Below are 12038 nucleotides of genomic sequence, written 5' to 3'. Positions count from 1 at the left end.
GTCAAGAACTTGAGATGAATTGCTCATCTCTGAGTTGGGTTTTCTGAAAATGGAGAAAAAAGCATATATGCATGAGCAGAGGGTTCAAGGAAAGAAGTCATTGAAACTTACTCCCCCAAAAAAAAAAAGGTCATTGAAACTTGAGTTTCTGAAACTTTTGGTGGGTGAATTGGGCATTCTCTCTACAAAAAAATGGCAGGAGAGTGGCAAAGCAAGGGTGGAGAAACAAAAGGAACAATAGTAAAGAGAACAAAGAAAATGGTGCGAGCTTAAAATACAATAAACCCTTTTTCTCTCTAATTCAGACGACCTTCGCTCTCTCTGCCCGTAACCTGAAGCATTGACAAAATGATAACTTATATATATAATACAAGTGAAAACTACTTTTGGAAGAGAACAAGTTCTATGAAAACAAACAACAAGTCTTAACTCAAATAACTCTATACGGGATGCCAACAAACAACATATTGAATATTTTTATCTTAATAGCAAATTATTAGTGAAACAGTAGCATTCAAATGGGTCTTTATATTATGTTATTATAAAATTTATAGAAACTTTTTATAAAAATGAGCTGTTAAATATTAGTTTTTAACCATTTTTAATGAGTTAGTGAGCATGTAACATATTAATAGCTTTATGTATATTTCGGTATGCAGAGATTTCACTTGTTCAACAATATCGGACTGTCAAGTTGGATATACATAAGAAACAGACACACATGTTTGGGCTTCCATGCAAGAACGCTAGTTGTATTTCGTTTCATGAACAATAATACGTGCTATTTACTATTTTATAGAAGTATCAATAGATTGACCTAGGGGGCTTTACTTATTTATAAATGGAAGCAACTCGCATACTTCTTTTGTGTGGGGTTTCCATTTAACACAAAGTAGTTTAGCCTCGTTATGCACAACTATGGATTTATTTTGTCGCACAAATTTGTGTACAAAAGGACACCCCTTGAGAATATTATCGTCACACCGGTAAGTGTCCAGGTGAGCTAATCTGGGAGAATAATAATGGAAAGGACATGAAAATAAATAATTGGAAGATAAAGATAATTATAGCATGCATGATAGCCAGATGTTTTCATAGCATTTTAATCAAGGTTGGGTTTCATCCTCGATAAAAATAGTCTAGTGACACTGCGGATAAAAAATGACAGTCTAGCGACCCTGCAGATAAAAATAGTGTTGCCAAGAGCTGCTGCAAACCAGGTCTCTGCTTTGGAAAATGAATAAAACACCAGCACCGTTTTGAATATTCATAATTCTGTCTCAAACTATACGATTCTAAAACCTAACTGCTGAAACTTTCTGTCTCCAATTTTCCACAGAAACTTTCCAACTCATAAAACAACGTAATATATAATGTAATATTAAAATGTACCGAGCCACACAAATGGAAATTACTGACTCAAAAATATACATCAGTGCAAGGTGCAAGTAATCTAAACTCCATCGACTTCATATTCCAACAGCAATGAGTAGATTGTGTCATTTCCCAATCATCCCAATTTTTCTACCATCAATATGGGAGACAAAGTAACAAACAAGTACTCGTTTCATTTGAACAAGGCCTCGAGAAGTGTTACTGGTGAATGAAAAGTGATCAACAACTAATAAAAATCAACCAAATAATGTTGCATTGTTTAATGCTAAGTCATAACCTTTAACAACTGCAAGATGAATTCAACAGCTTCTCTTGGGCTTTTCTTATCTGCTGCTCTAACCATGGCAACTGCATGTGGGATAGCCTGGCAAGGAGAAACCAATTTTGAGTATAGGTCCATCTAAGATTACCAGTACAGTAAAAAAGGAAAAAGGAAAATTACAAGCGACTATCAACTCCAGTTAGAGAAGCATATATAAAAACTAAGCTTTAGAAGATTAATAGCAAATTCTCCCATATTCTAGATAAAACACAGAAAAGGAGATCACAAAGCATTTAAATTGGACAAGGAGTATTTCTTCAAAAAAAACATTAGAAGTAAACAAAGAGTACACATAATCGACGGTGAACAAAAACTCACCCGCCTAGTGCATAGGCAGCCTAGGGGGCTTTCCGAACCAAATAGGGCTTACTTCGTACTGCGGCCCTCCTAGGCTGCCTAGGTGGTCCTATGGAGCCCCGCCCAAAAACAAGGGCTCCAAGTGTTTGATGCGAGGAGCTTCTCTCTCTCTCGCTCTCTCTCTCTCTCACACACACACACAAACATAAAACCATATGCTCTCGATCTATCTACACATAACAAGAAAAAGAATACGGCAACTACCAAATGTTCGATGTGAGGCCTCTCTCTCTCACACACACATGACCATATGATCTCTCAACATACAAGAAGAAGATGAAGAAGACCTCCAAGTGCATGATGCAAGGCTTCTCTCTCTCTCTCTCACACAAACACACATGGACCCATACACGTGCTCTACATATAAAAATAAGGCCTCCTCCAAGTCTTCAATGTGAGGCCCCACTCTCCCGTCTCTCTCTCTAATGGCCCAAGTGCTCTCTTTTTCTCTCTACATATAAGAAGAAGAATAAAAAGAAAACGACCTCCACACATTTGATGTGAAGCTCTCTCTCTCTCTACATTGGAGAAGAAAAAAAGAAAGACGACCCCAGGTGTTTGATGCAAAGCCTCTCTCTACATATAAGAAGATGACTTCAAGATCTCTAATGAAGTCCATGGTGGTCAGGGTCAATTGGTCTTCCTCGCGAGTTCTACATCTCCGACTTTGAAGTAGGACTGCATGTTCGAGAGGAAGTTCTCCGACTCTTTGGCATTCCTTGTTCCTTCAAATGGCTTAGGCTCAGGCATATAGACTTTAATGGCTAAAGCACACCTGGCGAGTTGCTTGGAACCCTTTTGACAAGGTCAAACTCCTCAGCCAGTGTCTCAAGGTTTTCTTTGAACAGGTAGGCAAGGGAAGCGATATCAATCTCAAGGTCCCCCTTGCAGGTTCCCACCAAACGATTAAGCTGTGTTGTGAGAGCCTCGATGCCCTCGTCCAAGGCAGCAATATTAGCAACCAAAGCCTCCTCAATGTCCTCTTTCTACAACCAACGACATGCTAGCAGCAAATCAGCAACAATTTCCTGTAAGGTGTGGACGGTCCTGGTTCTTGATAACATTCAGCGAAAGGAAAAAAAGGAACTGATGGCGTTCCCCCACTCTTTCACGCAACTTTTCTCTGGCCACCCCCCACCCACCACCCTTCCCCCCTCCCTCCCCTCAGCTTCCCCTCGGCCTCCCCCTCATCGCCACTCTTTGGGTCCCCCCCCCCCCCTCTCACATGGCCTTGCTTAACTCCTCGTTAGTTACTTCTCTCTCCCCCCTCATTCTGACCTTCATGCCAATGAGAAGTGGGCTCAATGGTCTTGGACTGACCCTAACATTGACTGTCGCTCCCTTCAGCATGGAGGCATCCTTTTTTCCTTCCCTGAAAGGGAAGGGTGGGATGTGCTCTCCCCCTTGGCCTTCAAAGGTGCTACCCTCTCCATAGCTCGTTTGAACCCTAACGTGGGAGCCTTTCTCCCTTGCCGTATTTGGCTTCGAGCTTTCAACATACCCCTCCATGCGTGCAACTCGAGAACTTACAAGGCTATTGGTGAAGCAGTAGGGGGCTTCATCTGCGTTCATTGGAAATCTTCAGAATTCCTCCCTTTGGGTCGATACAGCTGCTCTTAGATTCTCTTTCACCGGAGCTTATCCCTGAGGCGACTTGGCTTGAGATCAATGGCCACTACTTCTGGGTTAGCTTGGCTTGGATCCCGACTTCGCCTCCTTCCAAACTCCACTTCCAGGCTACCCATCCCTCACCATGCCTCCGGGACTCTGGTTCCCCTTCTCTGCATGGTTGGACTCCACGGTCTAAAGTGGCACCGGAGAGGTTGTCCCGGCATTTCTGGCTGCCAGCGGCCTCCTTTCTGGTGAAACTCCGGCAAGTCTGTGGCTGATGTCCCTCTCGATCGCCGTACACCTCGCACCAAAGCCCTGCTGCCTGCTGTTCCGTTGTCCAACCTCTTCCCTTGACCATCCCCCATTGGTTGAGAGGGTGCCCTTTTCAGTCTTGAACCCCCCCTGCAAGTTGATTCTTTTTTATGCAAGTTACCTACTGACTCCTCTTCGTCCTGCCACGTGTCCTTTACTGTGGCCTCCTCTGGGCCTTTGCCTTTTGTTTCCTCTTTTGCCCCTGTTATTTCTTCTCTTATGCCCTCTCTACCCCCTCCTTTCTCCACTATTCCTTCCCCCCCGCCCACTTTCGCTGCCTCTCTCTCGTTCTTTGCCCCTTCCTAATCCCCCCTCTGTGGAAGCCTCCCCTGGCGACACGTCTGCTCTGGTGTTGCTGCCACCTAGTGCCACCACCTCTCTTAGTTTATGCTCCCCTTTGCTGCCGCCAATGGGCGCCAATCCCATCTTCCCTTTTGTTTCTCAGCCACTTGGCACTCACCCTTCTTCCTTTTCCTCCTCTCCCTTGATATCGCCTTCTGGAGTCTCATCCTCTAGATTGTGCTCTTCTCCCATCCCTTTGTCTGTGCGGCCTCCATCTCTGTCGACTCTTCTGGGTTCCCTCCCCTCTTCGTCGCAAGGCTCTGCCCGTCGCCTCTCGCCTGCTTCATGCCTGCCCTTTCTTTGTGCGAGGCCTCCCCTCCCTCGTTCACCCACAATCCCCCCTCGATCGGCTCAAGCCCTCTCGCCAGTCAGTCTATCCCCTAACAGCTCTCATCCTTCCTCTTTGGCTCCTACCTACCCCCCCCCCCCCCCCCCCCCCCTTGGTGCCCTTCTCTATTTCAGCCTGGCCTCCCTCCTCTTTCACCTCTCCCCTCGCCTCTCGTGCCTCCTGTCGGAGGGATGATCTTGGCCTCTCTCTCCACTAGGGGCTCCCCTTTCTCTTGCCCCTTTTCCCCTTCCCTGACCTGTTATGGTGGGGAGCCCCTTGGCACCCTCGTCCCTCCCTCTGATGATTTTGATTCCACCAAGCTTTCGACGCTGCCCTGGGCGACACCCTCAAGGAATCAAGGTGATGGGTATGGATTTTCCCGGCCATCAGGAGGCCCTCATCAATTCCATCGAAAATGACCCTTTCTTCAGATCGAACTTTAAATCCAAGGAACGGAGGGAAATGGTTGATCTCATCTGCCACATCAACTCTGATCGTGATGGGCCATTCGTTGAACCCCGAATGCCAATTTGCCTTCTTCGAGGGGTCGCCCCATCACTCACCTTACAGGGGGACGTTCTGCCCACTCTCTCTCTCCCTTCCATGAAGATTTTAACCTGGAATATCAAGGGTCTCGATGACCCTTTGAAACTCCAGCACATTCTCAAATTATGTCGGCAACACTTGCTTGCGATCCTAGCTTTGCCAGAGACCAAACAGCCTGCTCCCTCGCTCCAAAACGTGTATCAACTTGAGGTCGACGTCCCTGCCAATGGCTGGCTATACTGTCCAATGGTGCATCCGGAGATATATGGGTCATCTGGGACCCTTCTCTTCATTCTCTCTTATTCTTTCTTATTGGGGAATTCTCGGTCTCAATCTCCCTTCTTAGGACATTGGATGGTTTACCATGGAAATTTTATGTCATGTATGGCCCCAACTCCCATGCTTGAAGAGATAGTTTCTGGTCTGAACTCCAATCCATTGCCTCAATTTCATCCTTGACCCGGTGTATTGGGGGGGATTTCAACATTACTCGGTGGTCCTTTGAAAGGAACTCTAATTCAAGGATTTCCCCCGCAATGGTGGTGTTCTTTTACTTCATTACCAGCAATCAACTGCTGGATGTACCGCTTCAAACGCTTCACCCGTTCGAACCACTCGGAAGACCCCTCCTTGTCTAAGCTTGACCGGTACCTCCTTTCTCTTGAGTGGGACTCATCTTTTCCCAACTTCCACTCTGTAGCCCTCCCCAAGCCTATCTCTAATAACCGGCCTATTCTTCTCAACACTTCTGCCCTGGGCCGAGGTCCCAAACCCTTCCGTTTTGAGCTATCTTGGTTAGAGGAGCCCCATCTCCCCTCCCTCATTGCCTCGTGGTGGCTTTCTTTCTCCCCTATCGTTCGTGGTTGGCTTGGCTTTGCCTTCAGCATAAGCCACATCTTTTAAAACTCGCCTTTAAGGACTCGTGCAAAAACCTTCCGTGGCATTTCTTGGCCCAAAAGCAGCCTTTTCTCGACACTATTCTCCGCCTTGATTCTCTCGAGGAATCTGCACCCCTCTCTCTTGCTAACCAAATTGAGCGCAGTGAGGCCAAGTTAGCTCTCCATTCCATTCTCGTAAGGAGGAAATCTTTTGGGCGCAGTGCTCCAGGGTCAAGTGGTTGAAACTAGGCGATAATAACACCGCTTTCTTCCATAAGATTGCGAATTGTCACAAACATGACAATACTATTTCCTTTATCAAAATTGGAGGTCAGCATCTCGACCAACCGCAGCTCATTGAGCAGGCCTTCCTCAACTTCTTCCAGACCCTTTTCAAGGTGCAAGAAGGCTCAAAGCCTTTGATGCCATCCCTTAGTTTCAAAGCTCTCCCACCCGACAAAGCAGTGTGGTTGGGACGCCCTTTCGAAGAAGCTGAAATCCTTGAAGCAGTCAAGTCCTTAGGCCACAATAGAGCCCCCGGCCCCGATGGCTTCCTCGTTGCTCTCTTTCTTCAGTTTTGGCACACCATTAAGAATGAGGTGGTGGCTTTCTTTGCTGATTTCCACTCTAGCAGAGTGATTAATATGGCCATGAATGCTACCTTCCTGGCTTTAATCCCCAAAAACGAACGTGCAGAGCAATTAAAGGACTTTAGGCCCATCACCCTAGTCAATAGCTCTTACAAGATCCTCTCCAAGGTTTTAGCCACTAGAATCCATGAGGTACTGAGTTGGGTTATCTCACCCACTCAAGGTGCTTTTGTCAAGGATCGTCAAATCCTAGATAGTGCCCTTATTGCACACGAATGCCTTCATACCCATCATTTTGCAAAAACCCCTGATTTGGTTAAGCTGGATTGGGAGAAGGTGAATGACCACGTCGACTGGGATATTCTCGATGAGACATTACACCGCATGGGCTTTCGTGCACGTTGACGGAGGTGGACGCGAGGGTGCATTTCCTCACCCATTATCTCGATTATCATCAACGGCACACCCAAGGGCATGTTTCAAGCTTCTAGGGGTCTGAGGCAAGGTGACCCCCTTTTGCCTTCCCTTTTCTCTATTGCTGCTGAAGTCTTCAGTGGTTCCCTTTTGGGTTTGTACCATGCTGGCCTGGTCAAGGGCTTCCTAGCTAGCCCCAGGGGACCTTCGGTCTCCCACCTTTAATACGCCGATGACACCCTCTTTTTTTGTGATGCCTTGCCTGATCAAGTCCATTACCTTCACTTTTTTCTCATATGCTTCCAATGGGCTACAGGGTTCAAAGTTAACCTTGCCAAGACCAGTATGATGGGGTTGGCCATGACTTTGGAGTCGGTGTCCATTTTTGTTGATCTTTGGGGCTGCAAAGCTCAACCTTTGTCTGCCGCTTATTTAGGTTTGCCCCTGTGTATCGGGAAGCCTAAAGCTAGTAAGTGGTCCCATATTATCGATAAGTTTGATAGGAGATTCGCAAGATGAAAAGGTCGTTTCCTCTCCCCTGCAGGTAGACTCACCCTGATCAAGGCTACTCTCTCTAACACACCTATTTACCAAATGTCCCTTTTCCCGATCTCGGTCTCTGTGGCAAATCGGCTCGAACAACTCATGCGAAATTTCCTCTGGTTTGGCAGCGATGGAAGGAAATTTCATCTCATTGCTTGGGAGATGGACTGCACCCCGAAATCCCTTGGAGACCTGAGCATTTGCAACATTAGGAAGACCAATATTGCACTCATTGGTAAGTGGTGGTGGAGGTTTGCATCCCAAACAGATCACTTATGGCAAGAGGTGGTCTGTCTCAAATATCGGTGCCCTCCCAAGGCTTGGTTCCCTGACTCCAAGGTCCCCCACAATGCCTCAAGTATTTGGAAGGGTTTCCATTCTTGCCTTCACCGCTTCCTCTCCCATATCCACTTTCATCCTAGAGAGGGTAACCGTATTGCCTTTTGGTCGGACATTTAGCTGGGCCACACCCCACTCAGGGACTCATTCCCCACCTTTTACCGGTTGGCTAGAAACCAGTTATCCACCATTGCTAAGAATTTGAACCCTCCCCCCAGGGAAGGGTTTGGAACCCTACCTTCAGAAGGCCGCTTAATGATTCCAGGTTACCTGATTTCTTGATTTGCAGACCCTACTCCACAAATTTTTACTCCCTTCTTCGGGTTTCGATAAGGTGGCCTAAACCGTTTAACCTTCAAGAGTGTTTTCGGTTGCCTCTTTTTATAAGGCTCTCCTCCTATCCTCCCTTCCCCCCGCCCCGCCGCCCTCCTCTCCTGCCCATGTTGCTGCTCAGGCTTGGGATTCTCTGGCTTCCCTTAAAATCACCTTCTTTATTTGGGTGACCACCCATGAGAGGGGCTTAACCGTGGACCATCTTCAAAGAAGGGGCCTACAACTACCCAACAGGTGCATCATGTATAAGAAAGAAGCTGAAACCAATGCTCATCTCTATCTACACCGTGAGATAGCATCTTTCCTCTGGAGCTCTATCCTCCAACTTTTTGGCTGGGTTTGGGTCACCCCTCAGACTGTTCCACAGCTCTGCTCTTCTTACCTTTCACCCCCATGGGCTAGATCAGGTATTATTCTTCAGAAAGCTTACGTGGCAGCCTTACTCTGGACTCTATGGTTGGAAAGGAACTAGAGAATCTTTAGCGAGAATTTTCTAATTCTATCACACTGATGGAAAAGGCGAGATCTTTGGTCATCTTTTGGGCAACCAACTCTAAACCTTTCAAGTGCTTCTCAGTGGCGGACTTCCACCAAAATTGGAAGGCTATGCTTCAGTTAAGACCTACCCAAGTTCCTAGATCAGCCTCTTGGTTACCTCCCTCTCCAGGGTGCATTAAGCTTAATTTCGATGGTTGCTCCCTGAGCAATCCTGGACCCTCGAGTGTAGGTGGCATCTATTGTGACCATGCATGTCGCACTCTCCTCTCCTTTGAGCAGTCCATCGGTAGCTCAGACTCCATCGAGGCGGAGGCAATGGCCCTCCTTGATGGCCTTCGACACTTCAACAGGGACTGGGGAACCTCTCTGGTGATCGAAGGAGATTCTGCTAATGTTATCGCTTGGGCTTCTACCCCAGCCCAGTGCCCTTGGAGGCTAGAGTCCGTGTTTGACGAAATCCAACATAGGTGCTCCCTCTTGCAAATCGCTTGGAGGCATACGTGGAGAGAGGCCAACTCCATCTCTAACTCTCTAGCCAAATATGGAGCTCTGGGCTCAAATTCTGTGGACTGTCCACCGTAGATCACCTAGTTTGGTTTTGATCCTATTATAGCTTGTACTTCTGCTGCCCTGTTATGGGCTCTATTTCTGTTGCCCTGTAAAGGGTATTACAGTCCTTTGCCACTCCTTGTGGGAGGGCAACCTTTGTATTTTCTTTTTACCTCAATACAAGTAAACATTCTCAAAAAAAAGAAGAAGATGACTTCAAGTGTTCAATTTGAGATCCTCACATACACAGATGCCTATGCTCTCCTCTCTCTTTAATGTTTGATGTGAGGTCTCACACACATTGACCCCTATGCTCTCTCTCTCTCTCTCTCTCTCTCTCTCTCTGATTAGAAAAAGACTCATCCCCCCCCCCCCCCCAACCAAAAAACCAAAAAAAAGAAAACCCACTCCCCAATACTTTAGGGCCACGCAGGTATCTGGGCGCCCGCCTAGGCAGGTTGATAATCAATATATAGAACCATATAGCATGGAGATTATAAAAGGTCGAATTTAAAAGAAAACCTATTTACTTCGATACCAGTGTGGACATTTTTGCCCACACTTGGCATATTTGAGTGCCCAAGCTGAATTCATCATTTGTTTACCACTTTGAAGATACAAACTGACAATAATAAAAGATGTGCCAATAAAAAAGGATGATACAATGCTATATAAATTAAATCAAGCATACAATGCTTTCCAGATTGAAGGATTGAGAGCCACTAGCTTTTCCATGGATGCAACCAGAAGTGCTGGAACCCAAAGAAAATAGTGCCCCCTTATGATTGTCACAAACACCATAAAGATAAATGGAAGATTGGAAAACAAGAACCACATAAACATGTTTATGATGAACATGTCAGGGTATATGCACTCTCATTACATTATGAATAGTAATTTGAAATTGTTTATATTCTATTCGATGACACCATACTATCTTGCATGACAGTAAAGTATATAGCTTTTTTTTTTGGTCTTTGAAAGAATATACATCAGATTCTACAGGAATGTTCTCACCACTTGAAATAAGTATGCACTCATTTTTGATACGTTGACTCTATGTATTAGTATAAGCAAAAATGTATAGCTTTATGAAGGCATCAAAATGTACAAAAGTGTCAATCCAACCAATTTCCCGGCCGAGCCCACCCGACCTGGATAAATATATTACAACATTTACTTAAATTTCCATATATCATATAATATCAATTATATTATTATCTAATATTACATAATATTATGCAATATTATATTATACACTCTCTCTATAGCCATTCTTCTTTTATAGACTCACCCACCCACCCTATTTCACTACTTAAGCAATGGAGGACTGAAACTCTAATAAACATTCTCCTTATATAACCTCATCCACTCCACCCCATTTCATTACCTAACAATGTGAGACTAAAATTTCTCCTTTTGTATTCTCTTTTTTTCATATAGATGAGCTCTTTCACTCATGTCCTATAGAATTTGAGCTCCATTCTCTCTCGCAATTCTCCCCCAACCATTATCTCTCTCCTTCTATATCTTATACATACTACAAGGTCTCTCTCCATGTCATTTAAAATTTTGAGCTCTCTCATGTTCTCTAAATATTCGAGCTCCATTCGTCTTATACACATGAGCTCTCTCCCATGTCCTAGAAAATTTTGAGCTCTTTTCTCCCCATTTGTGGTCTCTCTCTCTCTCTCTCTCTCTCTCTCTCTCTCACATGAGCTCTCTCTTGCATCCTACAAAATTTTGAAAAGCTTTTTTTGCTTTTTATAACTTTTTCAATCCTATTTTCAATCCCTAGGAGGACAATCAAATAAAAACTTTTAACAAAGCTACTAGTTAATTTCCTATCAAAACTTTATTTGTTGGACGTGAATGGGATTAGATAGAGAGAGACCTTTGCAGGGGAGAGGAATAGCCTTTGAGTTTAGTTCCCACATTGTTAAGCTAGTGGAGCAAGGTGGGTGGACAACCTTAGGGCCTGTTTAATAACTTGAAGGTAAACGTTCTCTGGAAATTGGAAGTTCTTTGCTGGGAAGAAAGAAGATCTCATAAAGAAGTTCTAGGTATCTATGTTTGATAACCTATTGGAATGTCAAAGAAGTTCTAAGTACCCGTGTTTGACAACTTGTTCGAATATATAATTATATTTATTTAAATACTATTAAAATATTATAAATAATATTTTGATATTAAATATAAAATAATATATATTGTAATGTAAATATCTATTACGTAAATAAAATATATTATATTACCTATATATATATATATATATACACTAGGAATTGTATACAAATAGACCATTTACCTTTGCTACAAGGAGGTCACAATTACTTACCACCATCCGATGTGAAATCTAATAGCTTGGGTGTGTCACAAAGTTCGAAAAAATTTCCTTTAAACTTTGAGCTAGGTCAATGAAATAAATTCAGCCACCCAATTTCACATCTAATGGTCAAGACTAATTGTGACCACCTTGTACCAAAGGTAAATAGTCAAATTATATACTTTCCCTATATATTAATAATTTAAATAAAATATATATGTATTATATTTATTTTGTTAATATATATTGTATTGTAAATATCTATAACATAAATAAAATATAGTATATAACATAAATATATAATAATTTAAATATATAATATAGTGTATTTTATATTTATTTTATTAATATGTAT

At 43.9% G+C, this 12038-nt stretch overlaps 1 protein-coding gene across 10 annotated transcripts in view; it reads right to left on the bottom strand.

Moving 5' to 3' along the window:
* TAF2 (TBP-associated factor 2) overlaps positions 1–12038 on the bottom strand; it is a 61791-nt gene that overhangs the window by 8824 nt on the left and 40929 nt on the right. For all 10 annotated transcript variants that reach the window (XR_016054750.1, XR_016054749.1, XR_016054751.1 and 7 more), the window contains one exon: positions 1673–1759. Coding sequence is in view for 7 of the 10 variants with exons in the window: in XM_088865597.1 (XP_088721723.1) it covers positions 1673–1759 (87 nt within the window). In the remaining 3 variants the exon portion in view is untranslated. The remainder of the gene's footprint in view (positions 1–1672; positions 1760–12038) is intronic.

This window comes from Amborella trichopoda, chromosome 4 (assembly GCF_054954075.1).
Source record: "Amborella trichopoda isolate Santa Cruz 75 chromosome 4, AtrichopodaSantaCruz75HAP2 v2.0, whole genome shotgun sequence".
In the NCBI taxonomy this organism is placed as follows: domain Eukaryota; kingdom Viridiplantae; phylum Streptophyta; class Magnoliopsida; order Amborellales; family Amborellaceae; genus Amborella; species Amborella trichopoda.
This window is presented reverse-complemented; position numbering and strand designations above follow the sequence as displayed.